The sequence below is a fragment of the Epinephelus moara genome, chromosome 2 (assembly GCF_006386435.1).
Source record: "Epinephelus moara isolate mb chromosome 2, YSFRI_EMoa_1.0, whole genome shotgun sequence".
In the NCBI taxonomy this organism is placed as follows: domain Eukaryota; kingdom Metazoa; phylum Chordata; class Actinopteri; order Perciformes; family Serranidae; genus Epinephelus; species Epinephelus moara.
In genome coordinates, this window is record NC_065507.1 from 31,737,268 (window position 1) to 31,756,865 (window position 19,598).

Consider the following 19,598-nt stretch of genomic DNA (forward strand, 5'->3'; position numbering starts at 1 on the left):
CTATTGCCTTCAGTCTGCACACTGACGATTAGAAATAGTTGGTAATAAAATAATATTGTGCCTCAATTGAATGCACAACCAGTTAGGTCAGCATTTCTGCTGTTTTTAAACCTTCTATTAGTCTGACAAAGCGCTTTAATACCTTGATTTTGGGGCTTACTGATCACATTTATGGGAAATCAAGGACATTACACTGAAATCTAGACTGTAATGTAATCTCCAGAATATGAACTAAATGTGTTCAACAAATGCGAATATCCAAACACACTCTCACACACACACACACACACACACACACACACAAAAAAAAGCTGTTAGAAAACCGGCCAATGGGCGCGCAGAGGCTGCACCGTCAGCACCAGGAGCCAAGGTGGGACGCTGGGTGAAGTCAGACAGGTGGTGGAGAGGCTGACAGGAGCCGGTGTGTTACACGTGAGCTGCAGCTGCTCGCTTTGGGACGGAGTTTGGATTTAAAGAAGTGAAGGTGAAGTCATTTGGCCACATCGGTGAGGTGAGTGCAGCATCCTGTTAGACTTCTGAATATTGATGTGAAACATATAGTAAATATGTCGAAGATAATGGAGTTCCGGTGCCTTATTTAAAGAAATATTGATAGAGGAATGTCGGTGTTTATTTAGGCATCTGTGGAAAAGCTTCAGGCCCGTGATGCTCCTAAAAAACAACAGTATTAGAGTAGCACTCAGTGATCTCATCCTGCAGTGTCTCATTTTTCAAATCCTCTGTTGTGCCTTTCCTTGTCATCTGTAATCAACACTGATGTATTCCTCTCCACACTGAAAGCCTTGTTTTTCAGTTACTACAATGTTGAGTGTTAACATCACATGTAACTGCACACAGCTCATCCAAAGACATGAACTGCAGAAGAATCTTATCTATCATTAAAGTATTCATGCCAATGTTTTTTCTCCATCTCCTAGTGTCACCCATTTGCCTGTCATGATGATGCGGAGGAGCAGCAGCAGGACCAAAACAACAAGGCGTTCTCAAAAATCCAGGCAGGTAAATTCCCATAGAGTATCTATGTCATTTTAAAGGCAAAAACCTACTCTCTTTTTTAATTATTTATTTTATGTCCATCCATTTTTTGTTGTGATTTTCACACCTTCCCTGGCTGAGCAGCATGACACCATTTTCATTTCATCTTGTCTCAGCTGATACAGACTGGATGCCAAAGATGAGTGATTTGTCTGTTATAGAGTGAATTCTGTATGTACTGTGTTTGCGCCCATCAGTTTGCCCTGTTATGTAAAATCTTATTAACACTAATCATGATTAAATGAAGGGATGTTTGTGTCGTCATCTATCATCATCTGTGCTGAAGCAATTAGCTCCAGGAATAACCACGTTATTCAAATGTAATTACTGAACGTAAAGTAGATTTACGTTAGACAATGATGCAAAATACGATTAGTATCAGAGATGGTCACTGTTACATGGTAGTTATAGTCTAATGAATGAAGTATACATCATACCAGAATCAATCAGTAAATAAAAGTTTGCCACTGTACTAACAATCAACACCGTTGACTTTTTTTTATAATATTCCAGACATGCAAGATAAATTTGGTCAGCGATCAGGCAGAGGCTGAATGGATGGACAGTTCCAGGCCATGAAATGAAGCAGAGCAGATGATAAGTCTGTGGGTGGTGTCACACATGTAGGGCGAGTTATAAATCAGCTGAGACCAGCTGTCCATTGCACACTGTTGACCATTCATTAAGTCTGCTGTCTCATTTCTAAGGCCTTTTTAGGAAATGTACATGGAGCTGACGTGAATTAACCCAAACTAGCTGGCTAATTAAAATCATGTGTCTGCTGAGGAGGAATTTAAATGAACAGTGTGTAGGATTTAGTGGCATCTAGGAGTGATGATTGCAGATTGTAACCAGCTGGAACTTCTACACTGTGCCAAGTGTGAATTCCTGGGTAGGATTCCTTCAGTGTACATTGTTCAGCAGATTTTTACCTGGAACTGAATTATTGCAGAAGTCTCTTCCTCTCCAAAAGAAACGGACCGCATGAATTAACCAGTAAAATAAAACACAGAATAAAGCAGTTTACTGTTAAAAATGTTTTCCAATGCTGCTCGTCAAGGAGCAACACATTCTCACTCCAACCTCGTCACATATTGACATTTTGGTCATGGACTTTTTATGTCCACATACGACATGAAGACCCTGGGTGTGTTGGTTGTTGACGTTCTGGGACACCATGTCAAGTTCTCTTCTTTCAAGATACACATCTGTTTTTACAGGAAATTTAACATTTACATACAGTCTCTTTCAAAATAAACTCACTACGTTGGTACAACACCACATATTGACGTTTTTATATCTTCAACAACAAACACACATGGTTGGGTTTAGGGCCCATTCACACAGGATAGTCCCGGGGACTCGGTTCGATTGGGCGGGGAATGCCGAAAAATTTCACACCTTCATTTGGTTTGGTTCACTTTGACACTGCACTTTTTTTTTTTTTTTTTTTTTTTTTTTTTTAAAGATTATTTTTATGGGCTTTTGCCTTTAATGACAGGACAGTGAAATGGGGAGACAGAGAGAGTGGGGACTGACACGCAGCAAAGGGCCACGAGCCCGACCCGAACCCGCAGCCGCTGCAGCAAGGCCTCCGCACATGGGGCGCTGGCACCACCCACCACGCTACCGACGCCCCACACACTGCACTTTTTAATGCGGACCAAACGGCCTGAACAACGTCACACAGTTACAACAGCTGCTCATTTGGGGGCGGTATTGCCTGAAACAACCACTGACCAAGAAGAAAAAAAGCATGAGGAAGTAGAAAACCCGGCTCATTGATTGGCCAGGACCGAAAACGGAAATCCATTGTAGGTAGCCACAAGCAACTGCGATATATAGTCCTCTGACCATATATCAGTATGCACCTGCACTTCCTCACTACTCCACGTCTGCCCACGAGACATCTTCCAAGTTTTTCTTTTTTTACCTCTGCTTCTCCCGGTTTGTGCTGTTGGCTTTGTTTTTTTTTTCTACCCAAAATGCACTGTGCTCTACGTCACTTCCTCTCTTTGGTTTGCTTGATAGTCCATTTGCATTTCCCACTGTAAGCGAACCGCACCAGGGTTCACTTGCAAGTGAACCGAGACCCCCAGTTTTCAAGCGGACCAGGGTTCGCTTATTTGGTACGCACCAGAGTTCGAATGAGCGTTCACACCACTCAAAACGAACTGAACTATCCATGGAAGCGGACCAGGGTTCGTGTAAAGAGGACCAAATAGCACCAATGTGAATGTGTCCTTAGGCAACAAAAGCATGTGGTTTAGGAAAAAAGAACAGGGTTTGGCTTTAGAATCTTACAGGATGTGAACACTGCTCTCTTGGGTGAATGTTGGGGTTTGTTGGACCCATCCACCACCCCTTCCACCCGCTCCACTCAGACTTTCATCGGCTTAACTTTCTTCCTTGTCCCACCATGTATCCCCCTGACATCGCCGGGCGCCGTTAAACTATAACAGCAACCGGCCATGTATCATGCCAACATTTAAGGTGGCCTTTTTTCGTTGGTTTCTGATGCCGCAAGTCACTGCCCAAGCATTGGATTCGACAATGCTTGAGTGAGACTGTGCTCCAAGGAGGGGCTGCTAACTACAGTGACTGATGCAAAAATGCAAAAAAATATCTAGAGCCAGTGTTTGGGTTGTCCATTTTGGGCTACTGTAGAAACATGGCGGGCTCCATGGATGAGGACCCTCTTCCTAGGTAGATTTAAAGGCTCATTCTAAGGTCACGAAAACATGACAATTCTTCGTTCCAGGTGATTATACACTGAGGAAAACATACTTATGACATTATATTCCATCTCTGCCAATTTGTCCCCCTTAATCATTTGTAAACAGATAGGGTCTTCATATGATATTGATATTAGATAATCAAATGATGCCTATTTGTGTTTAGGTGGAGCAATGAATGCAGAGCCATGATGCCGCAGCAGGCTGTGACCAAACCTCGGAGACAAGCTTTACGGGGAGCTGGTTACCTGTATCATGCTCAGTCCACCTCCTGCCTCTCCAAGACAGAGGAAGTTTTCTTAAATGCTGCAGAATATGGCAACATCCCCGAAGTGAAGCGGATTCTAGAGGAGCTGCCAGAATTCGACGTCAACTGTGTGAACTACATGGGCCAGAATGCACTGCAGCTGGCAGTTGCCAATGAGCATTTAGAGGTGACTAAGCTCCTGCTCAGAAAGAAAGACCTGGCTAGAATCGGAGATGCTTTGCTGTTAGCCATCAGTAAAGGCTATATCCGTATAGTGGAGGCCCTACTGAGCCATCAGGCCTTTGCAGACGGCCAGAGGCTGACTAACAGTCCCAGCCAGGCGGGTACACATGATGACTTCTTTGCCTATGATGAGGAAGGCACGCGCTTCTCTCATGACATCACTCCCATCATCCTGGCCTCCCAGTGTCATGAGTATGAAATTGTGCATACACTTCTTATGAAGGGGGCCCGTGTAGAGCGGCCCCATGACTACTTCTGCCAGTGCGGGACCTGCAGCGAGCAGCAGAGACATGACTCATTTAGCCATTCACAGTCCCGCATCAATGCATATAAATGTCTGGCCAGTCCAGCGTATCTGTCCCTCTCCAATGAAGACCCAGTGATGGCAGCTCTGGCACTGAGCAATGAGCTTGCAGTTCTGGCCAACATTGAAAAGGAGTTCAAGGTACAGTATCAAATGTACCCATCCTTAAACTAAAGTTAAAGACAACAGCTGCACATCATGTTAAGTAAAAGCTTGAAGCTACAGTTATGACAGGATTTGAAGTTTTGACTTTTGTGCTGGTAGTGATTCATAAATATATAAGAATAAGGTGTTATAAATGTTTCCTTTGTCTGTTATAGAATGATTACAAGAAACTATCCATGCAGTGTAAAGACTTTGTGGTGGGACTCCTGGATTTGTGTCGAAACACAGAGGAAGTGAAGGCCATCTTGAACGGGGACACAGAATCATGTCAAAGCTCTGAGACCTTGGGCCGACAAAACCTTCTCAGGTTAAAACTTGCAATAAAATATGAAGTTAAAAAGGTAAGCATGTGAGAAAACTTTAAGATTAGAATCGATGCACTTGCTTTCATATTATAATCTGCATACTGTTTCTTTCCCCTAATAATCCCTCTACCTTACTCTCCCTCCCTCCTCTCTCCTCACACATACCGTTGATGGGGCAGTTTGTGGCACATCCAAACTGCCAACAGCAACTCCTCTCCATCTGGTACGAGAATTTGTCAGGACTTCGTCAGCAAACCACAGCGGTTAAAATCCTTCTTGCCCTTGGTGTAGCTTTTGGGTTGCCCGTTCTGTCCTTTATGTACTGGATCGCACCCTCAAGTAAGGTTAGTCCCAAAAAACCCATTCACTGTTGTAACTTAATAGTTGGATTCAGCAATAATGGTCTTAGTTTTCTTTTAGGCAACATTTCATACACTTTTAACAGAGCTTAAGGAAAAGTGAATGTTGGACTTTGACATGCTTCTAAATTTGCACCATGTCTGCTCGACGTTTGAATAGGCCAATGTTGCAAACATATTAGCCACAAAAACTTTATTAGGCAATAATATGTCAGGGTTGTGGGTCTGTCAGCTTATTGTGGAGCTGCAATTAATGCAGCTTTAACATTAACCAGTGACATAAAGTTAGAAAACTCGTCACTATTGGTCAGACTGTGTTTCAACATGCTGATGCCCACTGCTATAGGCAAGACAGTTCTGTGTTTCGGTCTTAAAGCTGGTAAGGCAGAAATCTGGAAAAGGCAAAAATAAAAACCAACAACAACAAAATGGCAGAATTTGAAATTAAACCCTTCCCCCTTCTCTGTCCTAAGTCCCTCCCACCAGATGACCATGGGCATATACACGTTTCCTTGTACAGTTGCACGCACCTCATGCACTCAACTCCACCTTGCCAGGCTCTCTCTCTTTGTTTATCAGACCACAAATGAGACAATAGTTAGCTAGCTAGCCTCCCCGCGGTCTCTGTGCCTCACTCCCCGCCACTGTGGGCTGCTTCCCTGGGGGGAGAGCAGGCAGCAGGCGGAGAGTTGGGGCTGACCGGTCCGTCGCAGCTGGGTTACGCGCTGCCTGGATTCAGGTTAGTGTGGCTGCTGACTGGGTGTCCATCTCCAGAGCTGCAGCCTGCTCTCCTCCAACTGAGTTGGTCTGTAGCGGTGGAGAGTGAGGTGGATGACACACTGTGATTTGAGGCTCTAGCTAACATTAGCTACATGAACATGAACAAGAAGCTGCAGTCATTAGCCTTTGGGTCCAGTTAGCAGAAAGCTAAACTATCAGCAATATTTTCTGTCTGTCTCTGAAACACTTCACCGATATTAATATGTGTTTAATTTTGTTACTGTCAGACTTCTAGACTTTCTTTTCAATAAGTCAGTCTTCCTTTATTTGGTTGCTTTGCAGTGTTGGCAGTTGTTGCCAATGCTGGAATAGCAACTTTCTCTGCAGGATTCTCACACTACACTCACACTAGGCAATCGTACCGTGCCCAAGCACGTTTGCCCCCTAAAGTCTGAATTATTTGGCTAGTGTGAGTGCAAGTGTACCGTGCTTGAGTACGTCACACTTCCCTGGCCCAGTACAGTTGGAAGAAGTGTGCTTAAGCACGGTACACTTGGTCACGCATGCGCACAAGGTTATGTACGCAACGCGCGAAACGTGGTGATGACGTATGAACCATGCGACCATCCCTCCACAACAACAATAGCAATGGCGTCGTCGAACGGTTCACGTTGGTCAGATGAAGAGGTCGTATCTCAACGTGATGACGTATGTGTCAGAGGTAACCATGCTTGAGTACACTTGGGCTCGGGGTAATGTGAGTACGAGCCAGCGGGGGGCAGGGGAGGGGGGGCAATCGTGCTTCAGCACGGTACGGAACAACTGGCCCTAGTGTGAATGCGCCCTTACTGAATCATGCTTTCACTGAGGGGACGTGCATCTGCATTTGTAAAACAGCCAATAGGAACGCCCTCCCTCTGAAAGTACCTATGACTGGCCAAAGTCGCCTGTCACAGCTTAGATTTTCTAAAGCCTTAATACAGAGCCAAGAGGAGTCTTGTGTTCTCTAAGTTTACCTAAATTACAGTATGCTCAAAGGTTATTATGGGATTTTTTGGCCGGTGAACCAAAACTTAAACTGCCTACACCAGCTTTAAATTTTGGTTAATCCTTTACTGTGTGCAAAGATGATATTTTGTTGGAGGCTGTATTCATAAAATGTGAAATTCACTTAGTGCAGCTCAAAACAATGTTAAACTGTACTCTGTTTGCCTTTCCCTGACTTGTGTCAGTTAGGAAAACTCATGTGTGGACCTTTCCTGAAGTTTGTGGCCCACGCAGCCTCCTTCATGATATTTCTTTGCCTACTGGTCCTGAACGCGGCAGACCGTTTTGAGGGAACATCGCTGCTGCCTAACATGACCAGCCACGATCACCCCTCACAGCTTTTTCGAATGAAGACGACCCCCTTCACCTGGATGGAGATTCTCATCATATCCTGGGTCATAGGTCATGAGTGTAAACACCTCACGCCCTCACCCTGTTCCTTCCACAATCTTGAATACAAGCACAACTAGCTGTTGAATCTTTTCCTATGACGTTAGTGTGCCTTTTCGTTATGTAAATTTATTCCTCTCCCATCTTTCTGGCACTCCCACACTTTCACATTTACATCTCACTGCTGTGCATGCAGGGTCAAGGATACTGGAGGTCATTGAAGGTTTAAACATCCCCACACATCTACCATGCTTGGAAATTGCCTATAGCCTGTAGATAATAATGTATTCCTACCACATGTACCCCAATAAATCAGGGTGGTAATGGATGTCCAAAGACAAAAATGGCAAGGTGACACTTTAAATTAGCTCCACAGGCGAGACTTGGAAACCATATCACGCACGCGTTGCCAGGATGCAGCATCAATAAATACTATGTGATTTGACTATCAATTCGAGCCTTATTTATCATGTTTATACATACATGTTAAAACCATATCAGCCATTATCTCATTTGAGAAAGAATCAGTGTGACTTTTAACTGACTGCTGATTTTAATGATTTTCTTTTTCCCCTACAGGAAAAATCTGGGAAGAATGTAAAGATATTTGGTCGCAGGACATCCGGGAATACATCTCAGAGCCCTGGAACCTCCTTGACTTCAGTATTTTGGCCATTTTTATGACCTCTTTCATTGCCAGATTAATGGCCTTCTGGCATGCGTACTCTGCCCAGTGTTATGTTGACCAGCACTATACTGACCTGTCCAACATGACCTTGCCGTCTGAGATACAATATTTCCAGCTGGGTGAGTGCAGACTAAAGAATTAAATTTATAATCAGTGATTCAGTTTTTTTCTTTTATGCAGAAAAACTGACCTTCAATATTTTATTAAAGAGGATTTCCTTGTTCAGATTTACATCGTTAGTTGTGTCACTGTTACACTGGATATTGATTTTTAAAGGTATTGATCCGAGTCTATTGATCTTAAATTGATTTTTTTTTTCTCCACCATAATTTTGAGACCAGGAACAGAAAATCCATGACAATAAAGAAATAATTTTCCACTTAGTTGTAGTATTATCACAGCCTTTTTGACTACTTGATTTTCTGGCTATTCTATACAGAGTGATTTAAATGGAGGGAAAGTTTGCTGCATGACAACTGTTCATTATTTCTTTATTTCCAGCTCGAATCAACTGGATGCCCTCAGACCCGCAGCTTATTTCCGAAGGCCTCTATGCAATTGCAGTTGTGCTGAGCTTCTCTCGCATTGCATACATCCTGCCTGCCAATGAGAGCTTCGGGCCGTTGCAGATCTCTCTGGGAAGAACAGTAAAAGACATCTTTAAGTTCATGGTGATTTTCATCACTGTTTTTGTGGCTTTCATGGTGGGAATGTTCAATCTGTACTCATACTACCTCGGAGCCAAGCACAACGATGCCTTCACAACGTGAGTGTCGACTATAGACTGTTGAAATGACGCATTTGCCTGAAAAAAGCTTTGAAATGTTCTAAATATTTTCCAGTTATGCCTTTGGATATAATCTGTGTTGAATGAATATGATGTAAGATGAACGCTTTGGTTGCACTACACTTACTCAGTTCTCATTTCTTTGTCCCTTCAGGCTTGAGGAGAGTTTTAAAACGCTATTTTGGGCTATCTTTGGCTTGTCGGAAGTGAAATCAGTAGTCATTAACATCGACCATAAGTTCATTGAGAACATTGGCTATGTTCTCTACGGGGTGTACAACATCATCATGGTGATCGTCTTGCTGAATATGCTCATTGCCATGTTCAACAGCTCCTTCCAGGAAATTGAGGTACATCTTCATCATCATCCATTTCTTACCATTCATTTTTTTGTCTTATCAGTGATGACAATGACCATTTTGTTATAAGGCCAGTATTGTCTTGGAATAATTTGATTATAAGTGTCAATAGATGTTAAGATTTACTACTTATATACCACAGTTTTTATGTTTCAGTCCATTTTTGTACACGATAATATTGCGGACCTAATGAACAAATGTTGAGCAGATGTAGGTTGCACATTAGAAATGCAAACTGATTTACTTTTACTTGCTTATCCAATGTTTCCTCTGCTCCTTCCGTGTCTTCCTGTCTGTGCAGGATGATGCTGATGTTGAGTGGAAGTTCGCCAGAGCTAAACTCTGGTTCTCGTACTTTGAGCAGGGTGGCACACTTCCTGTGCCCTTCAACCTTGTGCCCAGTCCCAAGTCTGTCATTTCCCTCCTGTTGGGTATAAGGGAATTTCTCTGGGATGTGCTTAAAGGCAAAAGCAAAGACAACTCAAATGATGAGATGGAACTTAACAAGGTGAGGCATCAGCTGCTCACACAAATGATATTTCAAGAAAGAAAATGACCAAATAAATTTTGTTGAATGTAAATCAAAGGCTAGAGACATTAGAAGAACTTCTTGTAGGTGATTCTTTGACACAGGTCTACAGGGCCCTCTTGTGTCACATTTATAAATTGCAGGTGTAAGAGTTCCCATAAAAGTATGTTTAAAATAAAAGTGCTTCTTCTTTTCTTTTGTTTCTCATCATAGTTGAGGCAACAGGAAGACCTGAGTGCTGAATCACCGCTTTGTCCAACCCGCCACCAAGTAAAGCAATTTTCATTTCTAAAGATTAACCTGTTAATAACTGAGCTGTCAAGTCTTTTCTAAGTTAAGTTTTGTACACACAGACATGTAAACATAAATATTCCAATGATATTTTGACTTTAAACTTATTTCGGCACCTGATATCTAGGGCACACTTTATGGTTCTTAATGGATACGTGTTGTAATAATCAAACATGCTTACTGACGCAAGTTGGCGGCTGTTCTTTTCCTTTAACCAACCTGTGTTTTAAGTGAATAATTAGCTCATCAGTTCAAAACTCCAATCCTCTATTCTTTACTACAGGACATAATGAATCGCCTCATCAAAAGATACATCTTAAAAGCACAGAGAGATAAAGACAATGATGAAATAAATGAAGGTGAGTTCAGCAGGTTTTCTGCACACGGTGCTTTTCTCGTCTGGATGACCGAATTATGAAACACCATTTGAAGCTGCTTCACTTACCGTCCCACAGGTGAATTAAAGGAGATCAAACAGGACATCTCCAGTCTGCGCTATGAGCTGCTGGAAAGGGCAAACCATGACACGGAGACACTGGCAAAGCTCATCAGGCAACTGGGGGAAGTCATGCATGCTCAGCAGAAAGAGGAGCAGAAAGAATGAGCTGGCTATACTTTCTTAAAAAATGTAAGGATCAGAGATGAATTAATGGGACATGCTGCACTCTCAAAGGTCAAAGGGCCCTTGGGCACAGACCTTATACACATTATGGGGCAAAAACAACAGATAAAAATGGATATTTGAATATTAAAAATGGTAAACACACTTGATTTTTTCCACTTGATGTAAATGTATTCCTTAAGGTGGAAGACTCAGATTCTCTTTGTCCCTGTGTCTATACAGTTAATCACATGGTGGCACTAATGGATCTTTTTTTTTTTTTATTATTGTTGCTCAGGCTCTGTGACACTAATATGCACTACTGACTGCTAACATATGACGGTGCTGCCTGTTAACAGCTGTTTGTGTGGTTTGATTTAGAGGTGATTTTTCCATCTGGAGTACGGAGCAGAGCAGTTCAGACAGAAAAAACAGAAGCATGTGTCTGGATGTGTCAGTGGCGGGCTCATAAGTCACGCATAACATAAAAATAAATGAAAGCTTGTTGGTAATCACTTTCCCCAGAGCTTTCTGCGAATCTCAAGTTATGAGATCATCATTTTTTCTCCTGTAATGTAACCTTAAAATCAATCAGCAGGACTCTAGTTTTAATTTTCATACAGGGCATTAACTTTTTGATTATTTAATGTTGTGTTTTATTAAAATGTTGATCACCTCAGCGTAATATTTAATGAAAATCTATGTTGGTTCTCCTCACCTCACAGAGCACAGAGGGTTTATGGGTTTTTAAAATCGTTGCAGCAGATGCTATTGTGCCCCCTCACGCCTGCTGCGAAGCAAGACAAATGTCTGAGAACAGTCTGACCTGTCAGGTAGACAAACAGCTCACGTCTAAATACAGCCGGGCCCGGAGTGTAAAAGCTACCACCAGCCCCTCACTGTCAAGCCCCTGAACAGAGCCATTGTGAAGCATTTATACAAAAGGAAAACTAAGAGACGGACAACACTCATAAGACAACTTTTTTTTTTTTTGCATAACACAAACATCATAAGGCCCAGTAAAATGTATTTACCCCAAGTGTCTACAATTTTAGCAATTTAATTTAAAAAGTACCAGACAATGAGGTTGCACAGGAGGCTCTTGGTCACCATGACTGTCACATTTGAAAATTAAACTCTTGTCTGGTAAGCAGGCCATTACAGCATTTGAGAAACATGTCGAATTACATGTGAAACAATGTACTAAGAATTATGTAGGCCACAGCGTGAGAATCCCCTCTGATATCATCAAGCAAATGACGTAGGAAACAGGGCCAAGGTCTGTGTGTGCATCATCAGCACATGTATCAGCAACACCCACACTCAGCTGATTAACTATAAGAGTTAAAACCCTCTCTGTAATCTAATTGTGATAACAGAAATGTAAATTAGACAAGAACAAAGAAGGCAAGAGTGACGGTGATGACAGTGCTTGGAGGAATTATCTCTTATGGACAAGGCATTAAAAAAAAAAGTCAAATTTCTAATTGATTTGACTTCATTACAGCCTTCACAAACCTATGTAACACACCATTAGAACAACTGAGATGTGAAGTTGCCTGAAGTGATGAATAAAACTTCAAAGCTCAAATGGGACAGAAGGGATTTAGTCCTCTGATTCTTCCACCTGTCTCCTAGTTGCAAACACAATGAAACCCCATTATCATGGCTGCAAGAGACACAGCTCACTCAGAATAAAGAAATACACCTACGCCCATAATGATAATTACTGTAGGTCTTGACCTTCAGTTGAACTCAACAAGGCTGTAAGGATGAATGAGTTTAGGAGTTATCATTTTCTCAAATATTTTTTTTAATTTGGCCAAAACTGTCGTCATGTTGCACCTTATTCATAAAAAGTAGGGTGGAGACTACTGGCCCCTGATACTGAGGTGATCCATGCTTCACATTGGCTGTCTGTTTTACTGAAGGTCTGCTGTAAGGAACCATCCATCTCTACATTAAGTCCTCCCCTGGCATCCTTTGGAGGACTGGCTATTTAGTGTGAACGAGGAAAACTATTGTAAATCTGTTAATTAAAAGAAGAACACACATTCAGCTTTGAAACATGACACTTAAAACCAGGACGAGGAACTACACTTCTAATTTACTAATCAAGTTTATTTTGTGAAACAGCTCATAATTGCGCACTTTTAATTCCTCATCAGCAGCACAAAGTTTCCTTTTCTTCTCAGAACAGCTGTTAAATTGTGCGGACAGGACTCCTAAGTGCAAGAAAGACGTAGCCACAGCCTTTTTCGACAGGGAGGAGGATTACAGAAAAAGTCTGTGAGGCACAGTTTATCACACACTGTCCAACCTCCGGGCGGACTCCAGTCTCTGCTGCGCGCTCTGCACTTTAGAAAATGGAAAATAAAATAAACGGAAGGATGAGCACCATCAGTACTTCCATCGCCGATTCTACCGATACAAGAGTAAGTGACTTGATTGAAGCTGATTTCATTAATACGAAATTACAGAACGAGTCACAGTCTCTAACTTGCCTGTCTTCCACCGTGCGTAATTTTGGAAACGCCGGCGCACCATTCCACGGTCTGAATTCAAGCGGCGAAGGTGCAGTTTTCAAAGACTGTGTCACACTCGATGGTTCACTTGCTGGGAAACATTTTTATGATCGTAGCAGTGAATATCTGAAATGTGACGGTGTGCCGTGGGAAGATTTTTCAAAACTTCAGAGGACGAATGTGGCCGAAAGTTTGCCAAATGTCAGCCTCTCCTCAACAACCGGGGCGTGTAAGTTCATCAAGGATGAAAAGGAGCCTTCTGTGATCATGGACACCCGCTGTCCCAACTTTGTTCCATCATCAGAGATACCTGCGCTCTGTGACACCGACAGGAAGCAGCAACTGGGGCTCAGCGACTTGGAGTCGAGTAGCTTTACACCTGCCGCGACGTGTCCCCGACCGGGACCGGAGGGATCTCCAAACTTTCTGATCGACCTGAACCAGTCAGAGCAGCTGCCGGCGCTCAACCACGTGAGGACTGACTCCAGGTACGCTTTGTCCGGGAAGGCTGTCATCAACTTTGATACCAACTTGCACGCAGCCCAGCAGGTGATGATGTACAAGAGCGAACTTCCCCGTTGGCAGGTGCAGACCTCTCCAGCTGAGCCCCAGTACTGGTCCCAGTGCGCAGGGGTGACCGAGGACCCGTTCACACACAGCAGCTACGATGGGATCCAGAGCCAGACCCTGATTCAGAGGAACTCATCACCTTTCTCCGCATTCCCAGGGTAAATATTTCATGACTAAAGTTTACCTGGAAGTCACAGATATAAATATAGTTCCATCTGACCTTTTCAATCAAAACTGAGCCACCTATTAACTTTGAATGTAAGTTTTCTGCTTGTGTGACAGTTGGCGTTAAAAGATAGATAGAAGGGAACAGTTTTGCCAGATGTGCCCACATAAACTGATGATCAGGACAAACTGTTTGCCACTGCACGACAGTTGTTTATGAGTCAGTCTGGCTATTTCTGAGTCAGAGACGATGGAAAGAACAAACTCTTGTTGTCTGACAAGGACTGACATCCGCTCACTTCTATATAGACCTATCTAAACTGTCATCTGCCTCTCATGGAAACATTATGCAACAAGTTCATTTGTACTGACAACAAGTAGGTGTGAAAACATCTCAGCCTCTCTGGTCTGGTTTCAGTTTTGTCACTTTAGGGCAGCAGAAAGCCATTAAAAATAATACATCCTTCTACAAACTCTGGGTCACTCAGTTGTTACCTTGCAAACATAGACAGGGGCCTCTTAAAAAGGCTTGGAATTTACTCAGGGGTTAAACAAGACAGTCATTAATGTAAGACTACTGGCTGCCTCATTTAGCTGTTGCCATAGGTGTAGATTTCGGGGGGGATGCAGGGGATATGCCCCCCTTAATATTTAGCATTAGTTTTATTATTATATTATAGTATAGTATAGTAAAATATCCATAATGTGCATTTGATAAAAGTAGCAGAGGACTTTTATTTTGATGACAACAAAGTAATTTCAACTTAATAATATAGAAAAGGCACAAATTTGTACTGCAAAAGAAAAAAAAAATCACCAGAATGCAGGAGATTAAGTCTTTGAAGCTCACAATTTTCTAGCTGAATATGTGTCACCCCTCACCAGTTTTGAAATGAAACCTACGCCCTTGGTTCTTGCCTTTGTTCTAATTGGGATCAAACTCATATGATGAACTCCTTAATGTTGCCTACTCAAGGCGCTGTACATTTCACCTACACGTAAAAAGTTTAAAAAGGGCTGAAGTTTTAAAATCTTGGAGGTTCTGGACACGTGCAGTTTCTATATGAATTCACCTTCATAGATGAGCTCATCAACATATGTTTATTTTTTCTCTTTCCCCCAGTATGCCACCTCAGAGACAGTGTGTGATCTGCGGCGATGAGGCATCTGGATGCCACTATGGAGTCCTAACCTGTGGGAGCTGTAAAGTCTTTTTTAAAAGAGCCGTCGAAGGTGAGCAAAGAAAACGTTTTAACCTACTTCTGGAAATGTTTATTTCTAATTTTCAAACCAATTTAACCACAAGTTCTACGTTCTCTTTTCTTTTGTTTTCGTACACACTTTCAGTCAAGTGTTGTCAGAGACACATACTGTTTTGGGACTGTTATGAAAGGAAAAACACTTCAGCTACAGCAAACAGTTTGACTGCTTTTTTTTTTCTTCTTCAGATTTTTATTCTATTTCAAGATGCCTTTTAACATCTGGCCAGGGACAGCCGATCAAACATGCATGACTGTTTTATCAGTCCGCCCCCTTTGTTTTCCATCTGCCTACTCCAATCTGGGACAGTGAATCTTTTTATGCTGCCTTTGTTCTTTAGTTTGATGCCAACTGTTGTTAATATATTTCATTAAGTATGCTGTATATTGTAAATACTCAATATTTAGGGTGCCTGCAAATGAAAATCTGCCTCCTAACATTTTTTTCTGTTATCAGTGGACATCACATAACTTAAAAAACGAAAATGAAATAAAAATGAGGTAGGCTGTAACTGATTATTAATCTCTAATCTGAAGTCTACAGTGGATAATGTGGTACACTCAAGGGGAGTTACTGCATCAAATTTGACTGACCTTCTATGGTAGTTGTTAAAGGTCACGAGCAACAGTATCACACTGACCAGTGTTCACCGTGTTCTTCGTCTTTGACTTGTTTTTCTTGTTATCTTGCAACAGGAGAGATTATATAAGAGCCACTATGTCTCACCACGGCCGTGTCATTCTGTCCTCACAGCCTTGCCTCTATCTAATTTTCTTCTTTAGATCTCTCCTCCGAACGCTGCCTCAGTGTGGATGGAGTAGCCATGCTAATAGTCAAGAACCCTTTGACACTTTTCCCCTCTCATTATGTGCCTCTCCTCCACCTGACATGTTTGAAAATTAAGTGCTGTTAAAATTGTGTGCATTGTCTGTACCCTTTCACCCAACAGGCCATCATAGCTATCTCTGCGCCGGGCGAAATGACTGCATTGTGGACAAAATTCGGAGGAAAAATTGCCCCGCATGTCGCCTCCGAAAGTGCTATCAAGCTGGGATGATGCTTGGAGGTACCATTTAGTTGGATTTCTTTATGCACAGTAACACAGAGCTAATGCACCCATATGGCAGATATTAAACTGATTGGTAATGTAATGCCGAGTATGTTAAAACTGCTCAGATCAAAAGACAATAATGAATTAATATTTAACAGGATTTTTGCAAACTGTGAATTTACTTGACAGAATAAGCTGCATGATGTATTATGGGCACAAGTTGTACCTCACATTATCTGACCAGGCCTTGCACTCATGTCACAGGCAGGAAGCTGAAGCGTTTTGGAGCCTTGAAAGCCTTGGGTTTGGCTCCGTCCCTGATGTTCCAGTCCCACTTGGCCATGTCCAGCGACAATCAGGCCTTGACGACCATGTCTTGCATACCAGGCATCCGCGAGGTGCACCTCTCCCAGACGATCCTCAATATCCTGGAAAACATTGAACCCGAGACCGTGTACTCTGGTTATGACGCTTCCCAGGCTGATGCCCCACATATTCTGCTCAGCAGCCTCAACAGGCTGTGTGAGAAACAGCTGCTGTGGATCGTCAAGTGGTCCAAGTCTCTGCCAGGTAACGGCTCTCTGCAGCTCAGGGTCATCACATTTGTCACCATGGGGACTCACTGGCAGGCCTCCCCGAAGGTCCCAGCCTTAAACACTGACTGAGATAACAGGCTTGGTGATGCCAAGAATATTGGTTATGAGAGAAGTGAATCTAAGTAGTATAAAATTATGTTTGTCACAGGAAATGTAAAATAAAGGAAGATTTTCAAACAATAAAGCTTTAAGTTGAGCCGAGATAGACTGGTGCAGGAATGAGTCCTTAAACCCAGGTATCAGTTAGCATTTTAGCACTCCTGGTTCCCTTGTCTCGAAGTTAATGAGTTTTTTTTAATGGGTTTTTGGTTGGATGCCTGAAATAAGATCTGTGGTTAACACAAGTTTAAGAGACTTTTAGCTTTTAGATGTCTTAAAAAAGACAGTTGCTAACGAGTGGCTAAATGAAACTACAGAACGTCATAACGCCGAACACGGCTTTACAACCTTGTTGTGGTGGTGAGGTTAAGTCAAGCCACCGTGACGTAGTTTGTTTATAGCCTAAAGTTAGCCTTTTACCTCCGGCGACTGCATTTACGCTTCAAAAATCATAGAAGTGGTGCTCATTTGTGAAGAGTATATTGCTGAACAAAACATGTAAGCATCATAGACGTTTGTTTGCCACAGAGCTTATTGTCTGCAATAATCTAGAATCCAAGGGAAAAATCCTATCAGCCTTTTGTCGAGAGAATTAGGGCAACATTAACTTCCATGTCAGCCTATAAAAGACGTCTTCCCTACAGTACTCTATTGTACTAAAACCAATTTGCTGCATCACTAGGTATGATGGTATATTCGTGCAAATGTATCGTGACACAAGTTGCACGAACTATTAAAAAAGTGCTCTAAATACAGGATTTTTTTTTTTCTCTTACAGGGTTTCGTAACCTTCACATCAATGATCAGATGACCCTGATCCAGTACTCATGGATGAACCTGATGGTGTTCTCTCTGGGCTGGCGCTCCTTCCAGAATGTCACCAGTGAATATTTATACTTTGCGCCTGATCTGGTTCTCAGTCAGTAAGTCACCGTCATTACACAGACAATTTGAGTTGGTTTTTGGTTCATTACAATTTATAATTAGCAGTTATGGACATGGCAGTCATCATTTATTCACAAAGCAATGGTTTTGGATGAAAAAGAAGCTCTCATCATTTTCTGTTTTTTGTCTGTTAGGGATCAAATGAGGAGATCTCCCATTTACGACCTCTGCCTGGCAATACAGTTCATCCCTCAGGAGTTTGCCAATCTCCAAGTTACCCGCGAGGAGTTTCTCTGCATGAAAGCCATAATATTACTCAACACAGGTAAAAGCCAGGAGACTTCCTGAACCAGACTCAAGATGACTCACTTCTTACCCTCGTTTGAATGAACAGCACTTACTGGCTTGTACAATGTTGCAAGCTGAGATGTGAAGCTTTGATGATCATCTACTGTAGAGCCGCACAACAAAGGGAGTGTTGTACAGGGTGACTGGACCTTGACAGAATTTATGTAGCAGCTGCTATCAACTCCTACTTTTACACTTACTGAAAAACATTGTTTTGAACAGCAGCATGTTACTCCTAAATAGATCATTTACTGGCACTTCTATTACATTTCTCTAGTGTTTAGTTAGCTTTTGAAACAAAGTAATCCTTTATCTACATGCAAAAGTGTCTACAAGTGTTCTCTCTGCTCTCAGTGCCTCTCGAGGGACTCAAAAGTCAGGCCGCATTTGAAGAAATGAGACAAAGCTACATCCGGGAGCTGACCAAGGCTATCCACATGAAGGAGAAGGGCTTGGTGGCCAGCTCACAGCGATTCTACCACCTCACCAAACTGATGGACGCCATGCATGATGTACGCTCCCAAGTAGATCTGAGTACAACAGTGTTGTATCGTGCCTTCATCTAATTGCTACTTTAATGAGCGCTAAGATAAACATGGATGTCTCTTTCTCTGACAGATAGTGAAAAAGGTCAACCTGTTCTGTCTGAGCACCTTCATCCAGGCAGACGCCATGAAAGTGGAGTTTCCAGAGATGATGTCAGAGGTCATTGCCTCCCAGCTTCCCAAGGTCCTGGCAGGCATGGTGAGGCCCCTCATATTCCACGCCAAGTGATGATTTCAGCACGGACATCACAAATCTGCAGAGACATCTTGTGACTAGATCATTCAGCCCACAATTACTGGATTCTTTATAGCCTTCACGATTATAGTCAGTCATCTTTACTTTCAAATTGCCTCAAATGCTTTTAAGCCCTTGTACTTTATAAGGTGAAACAGAAGAACATGTTCCTTAAAAATGCATTTTTTAGTACAAATCTATCTTGAGTCTCATAAAGTCAGAGGCACCAATCAATAAAGCTCCGGCGTATAGTTCTGTTGATTGATGGTACTTGCTCGCTGATATACAGAGGGTTTTGACAACCATTAGAGATACTGATATTTTTGTACTGACGCTGCATAAAAGAAGACAGTACTGACAAAACGTTAAAATATTCAGCGTTTTCGCCAACATTTTATTTGTAATGAAAGTGAAATGCAGGAGACACTGAAACCTGCTGCTTAAACTAATGAAATTGTTTAGGGATGGTAGCAGAGTGACTCACTGCACCTAC

General features: G+C 42.3%; 2 protein-coding genes across 2 annotated transcripts; both read left to right on the forward strand.

Moving 5' to 3' along the window:
- The first annotated feature begins 403 nt into the window (after nt 1-403).
- trpc6b (transient receptor potential cation channel, subfamily C, member 6b) lies at nt 404-11,480 on the forward strand. The gene is made up of 13 exons (XM_050073702.1): nt 404-511; nt 939-1,020; nt 3,958-4,726; nt 4,906-5,091; nt 5,235-5,399; nt 7,367-7,583; nt 8,151-8,378; nt 8,761-9,025; nt 9,201-9,396; nt 9,707-9,913; nt 10,148-10,204; nt 10,509-10,584; nt 10,681-11,480. The coding sequence occupies exons 3-13, from the start codon at nt 3,980-3,982 to the stop codon at nt 10,827-10,829; spliced, it is 2,493 nt and encodes an 830-aa protein (XP_049929659.1). The 5' UTR covers nt 404-511; nt 939-1,020; nt 3,958-3,979; the 3' UTR covers nt 10,830-11,480.
- Nucleotides 11,481-13,192: 1,712 nt separating this feature from the next.
- Nucleotides 13,193-19,316, forward strand: pgr (progesterone receptor). Its single transcript, XM_050073711.1, has 8 exons — nt 13,193-14,079; nt 15,210-15,319; nt 16,296-16,412; nt 16,662-16,967; nt 17,871-18,015; nt 18,172-18,302; nt 18,680-18,837; nt 18,944-19,316. The coding sequence occupies exons 1-8, from the start codon at nt 13,193-13,195 to the stop codon at nt 19,097-19,099; spliced, it is 2,010 nt and encodes a 669-aa protein (XP_049929668.1). The 3' UTR covers nt 19,100-19,316.
- Nucleotides 19,317-19,598: the final 282 nt, after the last annotated feature.